General features: G+C 44.7%; 1 protein-coding gene across 1 annotated transcript in view; it reads left to right on the top strand.

Annotated features, from left to right (window-relative positions):
* The first annotated feature begins 546 nt into the window (after positions 1-546).
* RYR3 (ryanodine receptor 3) overlaps positions 547-19,791 on the top strand; it is a 508,260-nt gene continuing 489,015 nt past the window's right edge. Inside the window, exon 1 of the mRNA XM_034994885.1 lies at positions 547-685. Coding sequence (XP_034850776.1) covers positions 635-685 — 51 coding nt within the window. The 5' untranslated portion in view covers positions 547-634. The remainder of the gene's footprint in view (positions 686-19,791) is intronic.

Below are 19,791 nucleotides of genomic sequence, written 5' to 3'. Positions count from 1 at the left end.
CCTTCCTCGGTTGTGGGTCCGAACAAGGCACTGGGGTCGGACGGAGGAAGGCATTCCAGTCCGAAACACAAACATACACGCACACACAGGCACGCACACACGCGCGCGCACACACACGAGGGCCAGGTGGGCACAGCGAGAGGGCTCTGATGCCCAGTCTCAAGCATGCTGGAGCTTAGCAACTGGCCTTTGTTTGTGAATCCGAGCAGGGTAGGGGGCACCCTCTCGTCGCTGCGGAGCAGCGCGCCTCGGCTGGGTGTGCGGCGCGGTGCGGTGGTGTGTGGGGGAGGCCCCACCGCACCCCACCCCCCGGGTCCCGGCGCCGCCCCCGCCCGCTCCGCGCGCTGGGCGCTGCGCTCTCTGCCCGGCCCGCGGTCGCCGCGCACTTGGCTGGGGCGAGAGGGGTAGGCGGGCTGCTTGGTTGGCGTTGGCGCTCTGCAGTGCAGTGGAGTGTTAGCCCAGCTCCCTATATGGTCGGGGATTAGCTCGGCGCTGCTGAGGCTGAGCCAGGAGCCGGAGGAGGAGGAAGAGGAGGAGGAGGAGAAAGAGCGCAGCAGCAGCCAGCGCACGCCGAGTGGCTGCCGGGGGAAGCAGAGGCGCCGGAGGCTGGGGCGCCGCCGACGCCTCGGGAGCCATGGCCGAAGGGGGAGAAGGAGGCGAGGATGAGATCCAGTTCCTGCGGACTGTGAGTCTCCGCGGCGGCGGCGAGGCGGCGGGCAGGCGGGGAGGAGCGCGGAGCGGGGCGAGGAGGGGCTGCGCTGCGCCGGGTGCCGGCTGCCGGGTGCCGGTGCCCGGCGCGTTCTCCGCACCCGCGGGCTGCAGAGGCGGGCCGGCCACCCACCCGCGGGGCCGCCAGGGGCTGCGTGGGAAGGGACACCTTCTCTTGCCCGTCCCTTCTTCCCCTAACGCCACCCGACCCCGACCTCCCCCTCCACCTCCAAGGCTCTCCAGGCAACTTGCTACTTGATCTGAAACCTTTGATGCCCAAACTTCCAGCCAGGCTTTGCTCGCGGTTGCCCTGACCTGGAGGATCAGAAGTGGAAGATCTCGCCCCCGAGTCGGTCCGCTCTTTCACCCCCAACACTCCACCACAGCGCCCCCCGCCCCCGCCTCCTCGGAGGTGCCCCCGTGCACTGGGGAACCGCCAGAAAGAACCAGCGGGGCAGGGGCGAGCGTGGGGAGCCGAGTGCTAGGAGCAGGCGCTGGCGCTCGGTCCCAGTCCTGGGATCGCTCGGAAGGGAATTCACCCAGCGCTGCCCCTCGCACGTTGAGCCCCAAGCCGGCAACTGCTGCTGGAGCGTTACTTGACTGCCCGGAGTGTGGGAGTCGTGGCTTCTGCCGCCTGCTGAGCCCCGCAGGACGGGGAAACCCCGGTCTGTGGCTCCGCGTCACTCAGGTCCCCTTCCTGGCACCGGAGGGCGCTGCTCCGCCCTAGATTTTAGGGGAAGTGGCTGGGGGGCGGGGATCTGTTGTAGCCACACCAACCTTGCCCCTTAGGAGTTAACGGAAAGCCTTTCAAGGTGGAAGACCACCGGGAGGTGTGGGGCGACATTGGGGTGCGTCCCAGCTCCGATTTCAGCCAGGTGACCTTGAGCAAGTCGCATAATCCGCCCTTCCTAGCCTCAGTTTCCTCTTGTGTAGAATGGAGAAAATATAACCAGCGTTTTAGGGTGATAAGCATTAAATGAGATAGTGAATGTCATAATGTTTTGTAAACTGTAAATTGCTCTATAAGTGTTAGATCATTTTATATGCGCTGTCTAGCTCTCGGGAATTAGAATGAAATTCTTTCTCTCCCTCTCTCCTTCTCTTTAAGTGTCCCCTTCCGACCCGGGCTCTGAAGATCACGCTTAGGTCTTGTCGCTCTTCTACACCATTCCCTTCCCTTCTCCAAAACCCTTGACTTTCTCTTCCAAACATGGTTCCTCTGTCATGGCTGGGACTTGGGTCTCATTTGGGAGATGTAACGAGACCCTCCACCCTTCCAATACCACCTTCTGATATTACAGAATTACCCATTTCTTCATCCTGGACCCAGACCCCCCTCCTCATCTCTCACACTGCACTCAAGAGCTCAAGACGGCTTCACACTTGTCACTCCTTACAGCCCTTTTGTTGTGAAGCTGCCTGTTCCTCCCAAAGCCCCGTGGAATCCCTGAGCTTTCCTTCCAACAGGTGTCCTTGATACTGGATGACACCTCACGTACTCCCTGCCTTGTGCCCTCCTCGATCAGTTGTTTCTTCTGCTCATTAGTAATGATATTCTAGGCATGATTGACTGAAGAAATTCCCTTCTGACGGATTGGATCAGTGTGGAAGAGATGACTCAGGGGGTCAAGGTGAAAACCTGGTGGTTTTCTTGAGATTCCCACTCTTTGTGTTTCTGTTGGCTTCTGTGGTCACCTTCCCTGCCTTTCCCTCTCCATCAGGCAGTGTAAGTGTTTTTTGGTTCCCCTGTACCCAAGGCTTAGGGTAGAGCAGTGGTTCTTAAATTCTTTATGTTATGGGTGTCCTACCCTCAGAGATTAGAGTTGCTGGGCTCCATCCGTGGCCCACTGCAGGGTTCAAGGACCCAGGTTAAGAACCTCTGTTACAGAGATACTGCATACTAGTCATGGCTTCCAGGGAGAGCTGGGAGCAACCATGGAGGCAAGTGACTCCACATGTGGCATTATTATTGCTCCTAGTAATCACCTGAGTGTTTTCTAAGTGTGTTTTTCAGTAACCCTGCAAACATCTTCATCTGTGGTTTCTTGGGGAGATGATATTTGATGAAACTGAGGCATAGGAAATCAAGTGACTTGGCCATGGTTGCCCAGCAAGTTACTGATGATTGTCATTACATAATGTTAATTTCAATGCCCACCACAGGCTGGCATGGAGCACTACTCCAGAGGCTGTGGTCTTCCCCATATACTGCCATGGGAGCTGCTTCTTTCTGACCTGTGACACTCTCTCTCCATAGCCATGAATTAGACACAATTATTTCTGCAAACCCAGTCACCATAATTTTGATTTGCACAGCATTTTAGCTTTATCTTGCTCCTTTTAGGGGAGTCAGGAATCACAGGGCTGTGCTCAAAGTGGGGTTTTCTCACCTTCGAATATGCCTGGGTTGGAGAAGCTATTGCAGTTTGAACTCCCCCATCTACCTCTACCTTAGGGTCTCTTTGCTTTTCCCCAGACAATATCTTTTAAAGCATTTTGGCCATGTGTCGGTCATGGAATGCCTCCTCGCCCTAACATTTGTCCTGGGCTGGAAGGTGGTCGATATCTGATGATGGAAAAGAACCTTATCTTTGCAACCGGGAACTTTAGAGGATTGCCATTCCGGACAGCAGAGGCTTTTAAACCTACTTTAAAAAAAATAGACCAAAGAACAGCATTGTGTTGAGGATCCTTGTCAAGCCATCAGTGGTTATAGCATCCTGTTTATTATGATAGTGACAAAAATAAAAGCAGCTGGAACGATCAGGAACATGGAATGGGCCAGGCTTACTGCAGTAATCACCATAGGTGTGTGTACCAGGGCTTTAGACACTTGCTAGGAGGTGGTCAGGTTGGTTGCGTCCTCTGACACATTGGAAGCCCGTCCTCTCCTGAGTAAGGGCAGTGCCTACACGAGGGGCTTGGAAGTGTCAGCACATCGTGTCAACTAAATGCTCTTGCACCCCAGACTTTAAAATGGCTGGGTAAAACTACATATCCTCTCTGGCCTTCTCGAACCACCAGCAGTCATGTAAGTCAATGAGAGAGAGAGAGAGAGAGAGTCAGCCAGACAGATAGCCTAAGAATTTTCTTTAAGGGGAAAAATTTTCCCTCCCACTGCTGCTGGCAGCAGCATCATCCTGCCTTCCGATTGCTCTTGCTGACGTCGTCAGTGTCACTGACGTGGCTCTGAAGCTGCTCAGAAGCAGATAAACCTGCCAGCCACTGGCCTGAAAGCAAGAAGTTACGGTGAGGAGTGACAATTACCGGATCTCCAGAGGGTTGGAGTGGCTGGCACCTCATCACGCTCGGAGACCGTCAGGGAGTAGCTGTTTTCTCCTCCCCACCCCCACCCCATTCATTCCCTGTGGCTACAGTATCCATTGAAAAAGAAAGAAAGGAAGAACATCTTCAAACCTCAGCTTACTGTTTTTAAAAATACCACAGCCTTCTCCTTGCCAATCCCCTCTCCACCACAAAGTTCACTGAAACAGAACTCAAAGTCAGGTAGTCGTTCGTTTCTAGTAGTTTCAATTAAAGACTGGTCAGAGATGCCCAATTTAACTGTCCTTGTGCAAAGTTGTCCCCTGTCTAAATTTGCAGCTCTCAGGGGCTAAGAATCAAGACTGCTCCCCTGGTCCAGGGTCCTCCCTACCGTGTGACTGGGACGAATCCCTGAATGTGTGCTGTGGCACTAAGGTGAGCCCAAGTCCCTGCAGAGCACGGTGTCCCAGGTTGGGAGGACAGTGAACGTGCACTTGGTGGTTCCCTCCTTGCTTCTTCTCCTCAGCTGAGTCCATTTACATAACAGCTACGTGATGCCACCGGCTTGCTTTTGGTAGCTTTTTCTCAAGGAGGGAGGTGGACATGAGTCACTTCTTCCTTCAAGCATAGCGTTTCAGAGTGACCGTGAGTAGTAATGGGAGTGCTACATATCCTCTCTGGCCTTCTCGAACCACCCTCATATAGCACTCAGGGAGTGCTAGAATGCAGACCCAGATACCCAGGCATATGTTGTGGGTGACCTGAGCTCTCCTGTCGAATTAGGTTTGATGTTTAAAATGACAAAACTCAGAATATACCCACGCTCTGGGCCTCTCAGTCTCTTTTCCCTTGGCCCCAGAGAGCTGATCTCAGTAAGGAGCTGTCTCAGAATAGCTGGATGCCCAATATCCCCTCCTTTTCAGGGCAATGCCCCGAGTGGCTGCTAGGTCCTTCTCCCAAAGACATGAACTTGCGTCCGAGAGGCTGTGTCGGTACTAGGGGGTGGCTCCCACCTCTAAGACGCTGATTGCCCACCAGCAGGGTTGCCCTGAGGGATTTGAAGCTGCTGAGCTCCAGGGTCACGAGGTGATGGTGACTGTGAACTTGGATATACTTGGAGTGTGTTGTAGCCCAGTGTAAGAGGAGCGAGACCAAGAACAGGTGCACAGTTGAAGAAGGTGTGACTGATTGAAGGTGTGTCTGATGTCTGTGCATATTTTGTCTTAGGCTGATTTGATCGTTAAGCAGGATGAGGACATTTCAGTGAAATACCGGTTTTACACAGTTCTTCATTCCTTTCCCGATATTGATTTAGAGGAAAAACACATATATTTCTCAGGTTCCTTAGGATTGATGAGAGGAGGAAATTGTTGGAAAAGGGTGGGAGGAGTTTATCTAGAGAGCAAAATACTCTGATAATTATTTTCCAAGCGTTTGTATCAAAATAGATCATATTATGTCTCTGTGTTTATTTGCTTCTTTTGCTTGTTTTGTGATAATTTGTTTCACTCCTTCCTGGGAAGGATTTTTTATTTCATAATTTGGGTTTTTCTTTACGTTACTATTTAAAGAGTTTTGAGTTTAGGAAGCCACGGGCTCTGTCATTTTCTAATTGACTTGGAATCCTTTTGAATGCTTCTTACCAATATCATGTATAGGTTGCGGAGGTCTCATGTCTTCAGAAACCAATATTTTAGCTCATTTTCCACAATCCCTCATGCATATAAACCCTTCTATATGAGCGTGGTCTTTAAGCTACCCTTGATACAAGATTTATCCAGTAGGAGTGAAATGTAATAAAAAATAAAAAATTGAACTTAGAAGTGGGAATTCTTAATTCCAGCCCTAGCTCACCGTGACCTTGAATGAGTCATTTAAGAAAATTGAGGTTTCATCTCCCCCACTGTAGGGAGATAGAGTCTGCTTTAATGGCTTCGCAGAAGTGTAATGAAAGGCAACAGTAATTCCAACAATACCCCCAAATGAGAGACGAGGCTGTATCTTGTAGGGTATTATCATTGTGCTTCTCTTGCATAGGACATCAGTTCCGCTTGTGACCGGATCTTGTTGTTGAAAAAACACCACGTTTTCCCTTTCTCCAATATGCTGCCCGCCACAGGCCCACACCTTCATCCCAGGGCTATTACACTGTCTCCTTTGTTGGCCCAGTGTTGAGAAATTACTCATGTCAAGTTGTTTGACTAAAAGGCTTGATTGAGAAGGCAAGTCCGTTGGTGTAAGAGCCTTCAAAAGGCCAGGCAGGCCCCCAGGATTGCAGCCACCAAACAGAACAGAGTTATTTTGTGTCTTCTCAGAAAAGTACCAAAGCTTTACTATTTCCTATAGGACCCCCTTTTCTTATTGGATCCCATTTCTCTTCCTTTCAAACCCACCTTCCTGTTTCTTCCCTCCCACTTCTTTTATGAGCCCATTCTTCCTCTCCCCCCAGAGCATTGGGACCAGCTTTTCTATAAAGCCAGCCCTGCTTTTCCCTCCCGGGGATTTTGCTGCCTCCGTCGTGTCTGTTTGGGGACTCAGGGCTTTTACAGAGTCCCTTTTGGTTGCACCTGGATGAAGCAGATGATTTTGTGGTGGGAGCCCCGCCAGTGCTGAGGCTGTGGGCCATCACTTCTCCCCAGGGAGCCACGTCGGGTCTTCCAGGCTTTGGGCTTTGGGCTGGTGTCCTCGCAGCCATCTTCTTACTCAGAAGCCAGTGGGGTATTTTAGGGACAAAGACATTTCCAGCCACTGCAGTTTCCTGTGCTTCGGTGAGTTTTGCCATCATAGCATCTCTTGCGTTCAGGGAGAGGCAGGAAAAAGTGCTGGCACCTTGCTCCTGATCCGGCTACCAGGATGAGCCTTGTGAGGTGCCAAGATTATTTTCCCCCCTCCTGTCATTTCTGATTCCTGATTGTTAGAAAACAAAGTTCAGGTCGGCTCCGAGACTGATGATGCAGTATTCAAAAATAAAAACTGTGCCTCCTGTCCTCACATGGACTTCTTCCCTTGTCTAGCCCAGAGCACATTGCTGACTCTACAGGAACACCCCGGGCTGTTGTCCTTTTAGGTGGGACACAGCCCTGTAGGGAGGAGGCACTGAGACACAAGGCCTCCCGGTTTTTTCTTTCACCCTCTACCTCTTTGAGCAGTGGACTCCTTCTTGATTTCAGGTCTCCCAGCCCCCACGCAGGCTTGTCTAGTTGAGGAGCTTGAGACCTCCTTTATTGGATCCAGTGCCCAAGAAGAAGGAAAGCAAACATTATATCGTCAAGTCAGACTGCAGAGATTCAGAAATTTCACTCCCCCTGAGCCATCCCCTCGGGGGCAACAGTGCTTGCTGCTACTTACTTTAAGAGAGCAAAGGAGGCAGGAGAGAGCTCTGGAGACAGGACTGCCGTGCAGAATCTCACGGGTTTTCCACTGAGGTCGGAGTCTGTGGTTTTTATGCTACAGGAGCAACCTGGGTGATGAGCAAGGCAGCATAGCTTTAAAGAAAGTGTAAGAGTGACAATCTGGGTTGGTGTCAGTGTTGACAGGACCCATGTACAGAGGCCATCATTCTTAGTCTGCCTTTGGAATAAGGCTTTGACTCAAGAACTTCCCTCTATCAAAGTACAGATCTGCAAAATGTTTAGCTCAGTGGGTACCATTCATGATTAGCATCATTAACGGCTGAGCAGAGCCGGTTCCTGAAAGAATAGGAATTGGATTGGTGAAAGGTGAGAGCATTTGGGAACATTACAGAGAGGGGCAAGCCTGAGTGAGCATGCATGGGATCTTGGGGAGCCCTGAGCAGGCAGAGGAAGCATCAGGGCACAGAGTTCGGGTTCTGGGGCTGGTGGCACAGAAACTCTCATCTCTGTCTACTTATGACCTTTGATCAAAGGAGAGGAATCCTTGAACTACATGGGAGAAAGCAGCCAACCTCATTTCAGGCGTTGGAAAGAACACTATTTGCAGTCACGACTGATGCAAATACATAGTTCAGAATCGGAGACAATGGTTAGAATAAGAAAGTCTCAGATTTTCATAAGACGAGGAACTCTATGTCAAAATGAGAGCTAAGGGTTGCCTTCCTGAAGTAGGAAAGTGTTCAAGCGACAAAAGTCCATTATCGGTTATCATGTTTGTTGAAAGGTTGCTCATCTTTATCCCAAGGAAATGCCCCAGAGTTCCTAAAACCAACTTAGACCTGTTCCTACCAAAAAAGGAGAGAATGCCCAGGAGAGCTGCCTGGCTCCCAATAGAGCAAATAGGAAAGGCTCTTACTGGAAGGTACATGCTTCTTATCAGAGTAGTCGCAGGGCCTGGCATTCACTGTCTGATAATTTCACAGTTGAGTTCTCTAATGGGCCTGAGCAGAGAGAGCTAGTCAGTGGGACTATACAGGAAGAAATGGAAATTCTCCATCAGTGGCACATAAATGCCCACCCTGTAAGAAGTATTGATTGGGACCGTTGCACTCAATGCCATGGACCAGATCCAAACTGTAAATAATACTAGAGCAGGACAAGGGATCCAGTGGGCCACAACTATACTATGAACCAAAAGCTGAATCCAAAAGGTCAAGTCAAAATAGGGCACCCACGCCTGGAGGAATGTGTGCCCCTCATGAGCCCTTTCATCTGTCCATGATCGTCCTCATCGATCCTTCAGGACACATGGCTATTGTTCTGAACGATAGCAGCGATCCACCCCCAAGTCGACCTCTCTTCTGTCTAGGCTGGCCAGAAGAGGGGAGTCCAGGAATAAACCACAGTGATGTCTTGAACAAACCTCCTTTCTTTCCAGGAAGGATTTTAAGATGAAAAACATAACAGAGAACATACTAGGCAAGTAGGTAAACTCAGAGCTAAAGCATTTGCTCTCTTCGGTGGCATTTGTATCACCGGATGCCTTTAGGATGGTCTGCCCTTCCCTGGGTTTTAGTTCATCCATTTATAAAGACACAGTAATAATGATTCTATCTCAGGGATGCCTTGAAAATAGGAGCGGAGGGACTCCAGGTCTCCTCCAGGAGAATTAGATATGTGTATATGGAAGGAGTAGCTTGGAAAAAAAAGTTGTTTTGTTGCCCAATTACCTAAAAAGGTTCCTATCAACCTAAAGCATGAGCCATACGTTATAAACTCCAGGAATATGGCAACTTTAAATTCAATCTGCTCTGAATCCCCAGGTACCTGTATATCGCAGGGCTCACAAACTTAAACACTTTCGGGGCCAGGCCGGTAACTAAATGTGTGAATCAGGCTTTATTTGCAAAGAAAGGTGGGCCTGATGTACACCTTCAAACAAAAAAGTCTTCAACACTTCCAGCCAAACACCTCTGCAGCAGGACTGTGAGCTGCGTGCCAGTTTGCAGCCATGGATGAACCCTCACATTTTAAGTGCATAAGCTGCCTAGAATGCATGAATATTTTTATGAGTAGGACCAGGCTCACAATACACATCAAAGTCCTTGGATGAAAATGTCAACATAAAAGACAGTGTATCATTTATCACAGTATAGAAAAGACAGATTGGCAGGCTGACAAATTAATAGGCTTAATAAATGATAGACTTGATCATCAAAGTGAATCCAGATCGTGCTAGCCTTTAACCCTTTCAAATTGTCACATAGATACAGATAATCATGAAATCTAAAGGAAGCAGGGTGTTGATTCAACATTTATTGACCAACCACTCTATCACTGACCCTGACCAAGTTGCTGGCATTTATGTAAATGAATAAGACATTTTAAACATTCAGTGACCCCAGTGGCTGAGGATCAAGAAGGGGCTCAGTCTTGTTTTGAGAGAGCAGGGATATCAGTCACTTCAGATGAATTTATAACATTTAATTTAACTTTTCCATACTTCCATGGTACAAAGGTAATTCTTTTATTTATTTATTTGAGAGAGAGAGAGAGAGACAGGGCATGAATGGGGGGGGGCGGGGAGTGGCAGAGGGAGAGGGAGAAGTAGGCTCCCTGCTGAGCAGGGAGTCTGAGGACATGGGGCTCAATCCCAGGACCCCAGGATCATGATCCAAGCCCAAGGTAGACGGCTAACCGACTGAGCCACCCAGGCACCTCAAAAAGTAATTCTTTTTCTTTAAAGATTTTATTTATTTATTTGAGAGAGACCGAGAGAACACAGAGGGAGAGTGAGAAGGAGAAGCAGGCTCCCCACTGAGCAGGGAGCCAGATGCAGGACCTGATCCCAGGACCCTGGGATCATGACCTCAGTCAAAGGCAGACATTTAATGGACTGAGCCAGTTACTTTTTGTCCTGCAAAAAGTAATTCTTATTAAAATATGTGCCTGTTTCCTCATGTGTTAAATGTGAGTGATAATAGTGTGCCTCAGATGGTTGCAGTGAGGATTCAATGAGTTAATCTGTGTTAGGTGCTTGGAAGAGTGCCCAACATATAGTAAATCCTCAATAAATATTAGCTACAAATACCATCTCAACAAACAGCATAAACATTGACATTAGGCACACTAGCTACCCCAAATGTCATTGCACATTTATTTTATCATTGAAAAGTACAAAAGGACAATGCCCTGTGATTATTCCATAGTCTTGATTCCTGGTATTCTGCTTAGCTATAATGTGACCAGGCCTTGTGACTGGAAGTGAACCTGGAATGGACATGGCCTCAGGAGCTCGGATTGATGGGTCATTTCGTAAGTGTCTACTTTGCAAAGCCTCTTGATACAAAGACTCATTGAGTTTTCCTCCAGCAATTTTTGATTACCCCTATCAACAGATGGGCAACACGATTGGGAGAATCCTAAACACAGATAAGTCGTCCTTGGTTTGGGGAGATTTCTTTTTCAACCTATGTTTTAAATATGGAAATTTGCCTTTCTGGGAATTCACTGTGTTTTTAGCAACACAAGGTCATCCTACTTTAAGGATCTTGCTTTGCACTTTTTCGATTCCTTCTCATGACTAAGGATGCAAAGCATGAACCTAAAGTAAAGCTTGTTTCTTGTTACATGCTTTAGTGCCCTTTCCTCTGGGGGTCCTGTTACGGGCCTATGATTCTTACCCCACCTCTCGGTCCAATGTTATTCCCATCTTTTCCCTCTCTACTTTCCATGGAATTAAGTTGGATAATGTTGGCTATGTAATCCCTATTAACAATTTTCCTGTCCCTGGATGAGAGTAGATGTTTACTTAGTTAAAATATTGTGCTCCTTGCCAAGTGACAGGTGTATAGGAAGTCTAGGCACATGGGCTAGCTAATGGCACCTTTGTTTTGAATAGGTTATATCACTCTAGTTGGCTCTTTATTTTCACTCAAAAATCAGGTCCCAACAACTGAAAGCTTAATTGGGCTAAGCAGTTGGGAAATTTAATTAAAAGAATTAAAGCAACATTTCCCCAAATAATAGAGAATGGTTAGGCCTTTTGATTTCCTTAAAGTAAGGAGGCGATTTCTCTCGGTGTTTAATCTCGGTGTTTCAATAGCAATACTTTTCACGTTTTAAGTTGTGAATAAAAACTAAACTATATGAATGATCTATTTCATATATTCCAGCCTCAGTTTTTTAATCTGTAGAATGATAAAAATCATACCTAATTTTCAGGGAGGGTCAGGATGAAATGGCCAGACTCCAACATTCTCCAGAGCAAGGCCACATTCTATTACTATTAGCCGCCTCCTTCCCCTAACATCTGCTAATGTTTGGTACTTGGGGATATCCTCAGAAAGCACACTTTTAGAGAATAAAATGCTGTAAGATGTCACACATGCATATTAGAACCTGGGCAACAGTGAAGTCTGATTATTTATGCATAGAGCTCACTATTATAATCAAATTTAAGATCAAAATTAATCTGACTTACTTATTCTTGTACAAAAATATTATTATACTGGCTCCTAATTAGGCATAATCGGACAAATCACAGAAATGACTATAATTAGTGTAAATTTTGCCTAGCCAAACCAATCTTTTTTTAAAAAAAGATTTAAATTAAAAAAAAACCAAACCTGAATATCTTAGTTCTCTCTGCTCACTGACCTTGGACGTGGTGGTTTCCCTGGTACCACATGCCATTTCCAGATCATCGTTATCACCATTGCCATTACTGTCAACCCCGTTACCACGTGGAATGTCTGCTCAGAGAGTGGTTAAGAGCTCAGAGGAAGACCACGGTGTGAATTCTAGATTTGTTATTTGTAAGCTATGAGCCCCTGACAGTTTCTTCATGTCTAAAATAGGGATGTTAATAGCTTCTTATGTGGCTGTTGAGATAAGTAAACATGGTGGTGTTTGTAGTAAACACAGAAGCTACCTCATACTGTGTGTATTTTCTCTTCTGTGCTATCCTCTGTGATATGACATAATACGAATTTTGATGGTAGGTCTTACTGCCCAGTGGCTGGGGGCTCCCTTTGAGGTGGTCCCAGCACCCGTGCTCCAGCTGGGCTTCTGTGAGCCACCTGGGATCTGGAGCAGCTGCTCTTTCATGATATGGGAACTGTTTGGGGGGTAGAAGATGTACTTGAAACTGTTTATTTACTACAATCTCTAACTCAATTAATTGGGGAAAAAAATCTAAGTAGCTCTTCCACCTGCTCCTTAGAAGCCTTAGCCAAATGAAAACCAGTGGGTGTGCATGTGTTTGTGCTTGATTTTCTGAACACATGAAGGTTGCCATCCCAAATCTTGCTTTTAACGAACAACAGGAACCTGTGCCTGACTCCCAGCTGTTTGGTAGATGATGACAAATATGTTGACTGATTCCCCAGGCTTTGCTCTGGGCTCTGGCTGTGCTAAGTACGTGTCACTCGTGTTCATGATGAGGCCTTTAGAAGACACATAGGAAGGCAAATATCTCCCAAAGCCAGAGAGGCTCCCAGATCTAGTCTAAACTCCTGAAATCAAGTGAAAATTAAAAAGCAGGGTTTGGGGGGTTTTAGAGTAAAAGAGACTTAGGGTTAACCTAAGGTTAAGTATAATATGTCATTGGGGAGAATATGATCCCTTTGCTCCAGACATCTCTTTCACGTATGACAAGGTACATGGAATTGCTGACATTCAAGATAACTCCTTTAGATTAAGGCATTATCTCCAACGCAGATGTATTGTCTGGGGGTGGGGGAGGGGATTTAGATGTTGCTATACCTGCCCCTGGATGATCAGATTATCAAGGAATAAAACCTTGATCTGGTAATGTGGCATTCAGGGTTGAAAGATAAGGAATGGTCGCTAGGGCATTGTCAAGTTCAGTTCCAAAGTAGGTTATTTTGAATCTCCTAAAGAAATAGGGGAGAGAGAGGATACATTAAAAAGAAAAAAAGAAGGCATGTATAGGTCACCTGGGGGGCTTAGTCAGTTAAGCATCTGACTGCTTTTTTTTTTTTTTTTAAAGATTTTATTTATTTATTTGACAGAGAGAGAGACTGTGAGAGAGGGAACACAAGCAGGGGGAGTGGGAGAGGCAGAAGCAGGCTTCCCGCTGAGCAGGGAGCCCTACGCAGGGCTCGATCCTAGGACCCTGGGATCATGACCTGAGCCGAAGGCAGATGCTTAACACCTGAGCCACTCAGGCTCCCCAAGCATCTGACTTCTTGATTTTGGCTCAGGTCATGATCTCAGGGTTGTGTGATCAAGCCCCGCATCAGGCTGTGTGCTGGGTGTAGAGTCTGCTTGGGATTCTCTCTCCCTCTGTCCCTCCCCCTCCCCCACCCACCACTCTGTGTTCTCTCTCTAAAAAATAAAAAAGAGAGAGAGATAAGGAGCAAAGAGGCCAAGCATCACCAATTTCATAAGTTTTACCCCAATCTTATTTTGTAGATGCCAATATCTTAGATGGAACTCAATGTTTTCCATTAATAGAGGAGGGATTCTAATGATTGGTGACACTGATGTAAGTGAAATGTGTGTTGCCATGAAAATAAGCCCAATGACATCATGGAGTCATCCAGGCTTGGGGTTATGGGGACTGGTGTCTCAGTTTCTGACCTCAGTGGCTTGTATGAAGTCAGCTTGGGAAAACCGAGAAATGAGGATGGCTCTGCCTGACTCTCAGGACTAAACATACCCATGGGAGATTTCCGGGTCCTTAAGGAAAGAGAAGGCGATATGGGACAATTCCATACCTGTGAAACACGTATCTCTTCTATATGGCATTGAGGCCAGTTTGATGACTGTTGATATTTTTGTAGTTTTTGTGTTTCTGGATGTTGGCAATGTGATGCTTATTTGAGAAACAAAAGGTTATTTTGATGTTGGTCTACCTTAGAAAATATTGCTGTGTGCTTTTAAAATTTCAGATACAAACCAGTAACCACTCCATGGTCCCCTTTATTTCCATGAGATTCTTGAGTGCTATGAACAGCACATAGCAGCCTCCTCTATTGGCACGTGAACGTGCAGAGTTAGAACAAAACTTGGCCATTATTAATATCTACGGATGAAAGTAAGTCCTTTTATTACTAGCTCAAATTATTGGATTATTCAAGACTGATGTTCGTTTGGCTTTATACTTTACCATTTTCATGTTGCTCAGCTTGTTTTTACTTTTATATTTTCCCTGTCTCTTCCTAGCCCTAGTCTTCCTTTAGAACCTCCTTTTGAACCTTCTTTGGAGATTTCCTTCTGTAGGTCCTGAATAGGAATGTAATGAGGTTCCTCTTTCTTCTATGAGTCTACTGAGGATTATTTTTTGTTTTGTTTTTCGTTGTCTGAAATCTGAGCTAAATCAGAGCTAATACCCTTCTAGAAGAATCATGGGATATTTATAGCTAGGTAAAGACCCATGACGATCATCTGTTAGTTTTTGTGTTAGGAAACTGAGATCCTATGTGTTCTCCATTCATTCCTTTACCCAACAGGCATTGTTGAGTGCTTACTATATGAAAGACACATACTGGGGCCTGGAGAAGATTTAAAGGTGAGCAAAATACACAATCCTGTTCTCAAGGATCTTCAACCATAGTAGGGGAATTTGACATCTAAAGAATTGATAGTAGAGTAAGACAAAGAATGTGTTAAATAAAGGTAAAAGTTACCCTAGAAGGGATAGTTAATTTTGCCTAGAAGTTAAGGAAAATTTGAAAACAGGGAGCACTTGACCTAGGTGGATTCTATAAGGTGTTGGTAGATGGAAAATGGAGTTAAAAGTGCATTTCAGACACAAAGATCATCATCAAGTAAAACCCAGGGTGTGAGAATCTGTGACATGCTCAGGGAACTATAAAGACCAGAGCATAGGGGTTACACGGAAGACTATTGGGAGATGAGACTGGACAACTATCTTGGGAGCAAATCAAGGTGATCTGGCCTTTTTTCTGTAGGTAATAGAGAACTAGCTAACATAAATACAATTAATTCTAAAAATTCCCAAAGATGATGCTTATATTAATTTAGTACAATAAGGTTTTGGTAGAGTATAATATATAGATACAGATTATGTAAGGGTGCTTTTTATATTGGTTTTTTCAGTTTGCAGTTATATATCTCATGCTTTCAGAATCTGTTGGCCCTTTAAGGACAAACACAGATCACTTGAGCAACTGCATTTGTACAGACTAGACTCCAGACGCCAGAGACTGTTGGCGAGGGAGAACCTCCACTGACAGGGAGCTGGCCTTGCCCTGGAATGGAAATCAAGAAGGGTCTCATGTTGCACCTAAACCTTTCTTCATGGAGAACCACTCTGCAGCTACAAAGGGTGATTTACTTTGGCTCAGGCCAAGTGGTTTTAGGTGACAGAAAAAGAAGTAGGTACTTCCAGAACATCTACAAAATAGAAACTGATTAGCACTGAAAGAGTTTGTAGCCTAATTAAAGGCTTTATGGAGGACTGGCTGTTAAGTCTCAGCGGTGTCCATCCTACCTCAGACTGTTAAACTTTGGCTCCTGCGCTCTTGCCAGAGGCCATGGCTCGTCCATGGGATACATGAGCCCCGTAAAGCCACATGATAGTATGGTACAACACTTTCTTGAGTAGACTTTATAGACCTTGCTACCCTGGCTTTTGCCCTTTTGTGACTTACCATTTGGTCACATCTAATACTGAGGGAAAAAATAGAAGATCAGAATTGAAATCAACATATTCAGATTATTTGTTTAAAATTTTGCTAAAAGTTTCGTGACGAATATGACCACCAGGTAACTGATAATTATTGTTGTCTGGACTAAATAATCTGGCACTCTGATCATATTGCAAACTTTGTTTTATGGTACACAAATCTCCATTTCTCCACAAGACTGACTAGCTCTCTGGGGGCAAGGTCTTCTGTATTTAGTTAGTTTGATTTCTTAGGATTCCAATCAGTGCTCATTCACGTACACAGTGGCTCAGTGATTTCTTGAGTGATTTTTTGATTCAGTGTTTCTGCAAGTCCTCATTACTTAGACTAGGTATTCAGCACACCCAAATGGCGTGTTCTTACCTAGTTACTGGTAATGAGGGATTTCACATTCACAAATTGTAGGTTCCATCCTGAATTAGACAGTGTGAACTTCTAAGGGGACTGACTATTTTCCCATAAAGTTTAAAAGGTGTGTGTGCGCGTGCGTGCGTGCATGTGTGTGTGTGTGTGTGGTTAAGTCAGAGATTTGGGGGTTTTGTTGTTGTTTTTGGTGTATGCCCAATGGGAAGCATAGCAGAGCCTATAGCATGTGCTGAATAAATATTTATAGAACAACCTAATAAAGCAACATGGAGAAAACAGGAGGAAGCGTAAGTTTATTTGAAATCTGATACCTCATGTTTTAGCTAAACTCTACCTCTAGTGTCCACCTATGTAGTATCATCAGATTCCCCTGTGTCGGGTGTTATCATGGCTCTGCCCATAAACACCCTTATCTTTCTAGAATGCTCCATCTGTCTTTTTTCAGACTAACCACTGTTCACTTGTAGATCTGTTTGATGAAGAGGGCCATCCATCATAGCATCTTTCTTCCACCCAATCCTCAGTTATCCCTTCTTAGATTCCTTCCTTCAGGTCTCAGGTCCTGTGCTTTCCTTTCAGATGAGCCTTCTCTCATTCATCTACATGAGGTCATTAAAGTGAATGCGGTTCTGAGTACCCATATTTCCCATGTTTTAGTTAAGATTGATCTATAGCCTTCTCCAGATGTTACAGAGGTGTCTGTCTTTGTTGTCTTGGACTCTGCTTCATGGATCTAATGTTGACATTCCAATGCCTGAATCGCTTTACAGCTTTTTAATAAACCAAGATATCTGGCATCCATTCAAATACATCTAAACCTGTAAGACTACTTTCTTGTCCTCCTCCTTCTCATGCTTACGTATTCTCTCTTCCTTCATCCCTAGCTCACTAATTTTACCTTTTTTTTTTTTTTCTCCCTTGTTTTCAGCTTCTCCCTCTTCTCATTTCTAGCTTTCACCAGTCTCTGGAAATATCTGGAAGTATAGGTAAGGATTAGCTCTGGAATAAGCATGAGGGCCAGCAGGGCTCCAATGAAAGGAAATACAAGGTCAGGGTAATAGCAGTTGTTCCCCGTATTGGCTTTCTGTAGTTGCCCACCACATCTGGTCCACCAGCTCAGGGACTGTCTCCTGCCTCCTCTTCTTCCCCATGCCCATTCCCTCTCCCTGACTTAGAGACTTCCAGAGGATGTGTCAAGCTCCTGAGCTGGTGAATTTTTTTCTCTATGGGTAAGAGCTGTTAAGTAGTTCCAGTCTAGATTTCCATGAGTGGGTCAGCATCAACTATTTACCTTCATCCCCTAAGAAACTAAAAGTTTCATGTTCCCAGGGAAGTCACTTACAGAGGGACATGAGTGATGCTAATAAACGTTCCAAGAGATTTATATAAAAACTAGAAAGTCAGGCTTCAGATTCATCAGGAGAATATACTTGGCTCAAACTGTTATATAGGTAGGGTCTTAAAATTCATTAAGCTGTTCAATAAGTGAAGAATTGATGGTGACAAAAGGAAATTGATGTTTCTGAAAGGACACTTGCATCAGGCTCTCTCATTGTAGTGTGTGGAAAAGTATTCAGCTTTGGTGCATTTTGATCAGAAGTGGAACATGTATTGTGTATGAGAAACTGGAGCCACACTAGTAAATGCTTACTCTCCAGCTCTGAATATTCTCAATATTCGTTAACATCAAAATCTTTTGCCATCACAACATTATCTGTTTCTTACAATATGACAAATGGCGGGTTTTTTTTTTTATTCTGATCTTCTGCCCACTTTTTAATCAGATTGGTTCTTCTTCTTCTTCTTCTTCTTTTTGGTTGTATGGGTTCTTTATATATTTTAGATATATTAGGCCTTTATCAGATATGTGATTTACAAATATTTTCTTTCATTCTGTAGGTTGCCCTTTCATTTTGTTGATGATTTCCTTTGCTGTGTGGAGCTTTTTAGTTTGATGCAGTCCTGCTTGTTTATTTTTGCTTTTATTGCCTTTACGTTTGTGTCTGATTCAGAAAATCATTGCCAAGACCTATGTCAAGTAGCTGACTGTGTATGTTTTCTTCTCGGAGTTTTATGGCTTTAGGCATTATGTTCAAGTTTTTAAGCCATTTTGAGTTAATTTTTTGTGTATGGTATAAGAAAGTGGTCCAATTTAATTCTTTTACATGTGGCTGTCCAGTTTTTCCAACACCATTTGTTGAAAAGACTGTCCTTTCCCCATTATATATTCTTGGCTCCTTTGTCATAAATTAATTGACTGTATATGTATGAGTTTAATTCTGGGCTCTCAATTCTTTTTTTTCTTTTTTGAAGATTTTATTTATTTATTTGACAGAGAGAGACACAGCGAGAGAGGGAACACAAGCTGGGGGAGCGGGAGAGGGAGAAGCAGGCTTCCCTTGGGGCAGGGAGCCTGATGCGGGGCTTGATCCCAGGATCCTGGGATCATGACCTGAGCCGAAGGCAGATGCTTAACAGACTAAGCCACCTAGGTGCCCCATGGGCTCTCGATTCTGTTCCATTGATCTGTGTGTCTGTTTTTATGCCAATTCATACTGTTTTAATTACTATAGCTTTGTAATATAGTTTGAAATCCGAAAGCATAATGCTTCCAGTTTTGTTCCTCTTTCTCAAGATTGCTTTGGCTATATTTTTGTACTTTAATATGTCTGTTTGGGTTTTGGCTTTATTTTAGGTAAAGGAGGGTACATTTGATGATTTAATGCATTCAGATTCACCAGTCCTCTGTAAATGCAGACACCCCACCTCCTTTCTAGGTAGCTGCTCTCCCAGGAGCAGAGCATGTAAGTGACAGAGACTTTTGAAGTTTCACGAGAAGAGTTGAGAGAACCTATTTTAAAGGTTGGTGTTCAAGGTTTTCAGCCTCTTTATCCTACTGCATTTTTTTGTAATACATTAGAGTTAACAACTTTTTTTTAGCAGATATACTTTAGAACCTTTGGAAGAATAATCTTTTAAAATTGATTCATTCTCTTTCAAATATTAACTTTAAAATGTTCTTGAAACTAATGTAATATTGTGTGTCAACTATACTCAAATAAAATAAAATAAAATAAAATAAAATAAAATATTTACTGAAAACACATACACACATGCAAATATTCTTGATACCTAGGACTTTCGGGTACATTCACATAGTTAAGGCAAAATAACCTGTCCTTAAATTCATCCCACCTATTATCTTATAGCTGTTTTAATTTGCTGGTGTTCTTTTAAAGTAGATCACTAGCTAATTCCACATTTAGGAAGAAGTACTGAAGCATAGTCTGGTTTAATTAAGTAATTTTTGGTAGCAAATTAGAAATAGACACTTAACTAGAAAATAAAATAGACTTTTTTTTTTTTAAAGATTTTATTTATTTATTTGAGAGAGAGAGAATGAGAGACAGAGAGCATGAGAG

This window comes from Mirounga leonina, unplaced genomic scaffold (genome assembly GCF_011800145.1).
Source record: "Mirounga leonina isolate KUSES-001 unplaced genomic scaffold, KU_Mleo_1.0 Mir_91, whole genome shotgun sequence".
Lineage (NCBI taxonomy): Eukaryota > Metazoa > Chordata > Mammalia > Carnivora > Phocidae > Mirounga > Mirounga leonina.
The sequence above is the reverse complement of the archived record's forward strand: the minus strand, read 5'-3'. Positions and strand labels throughout refer to the sequence as shown.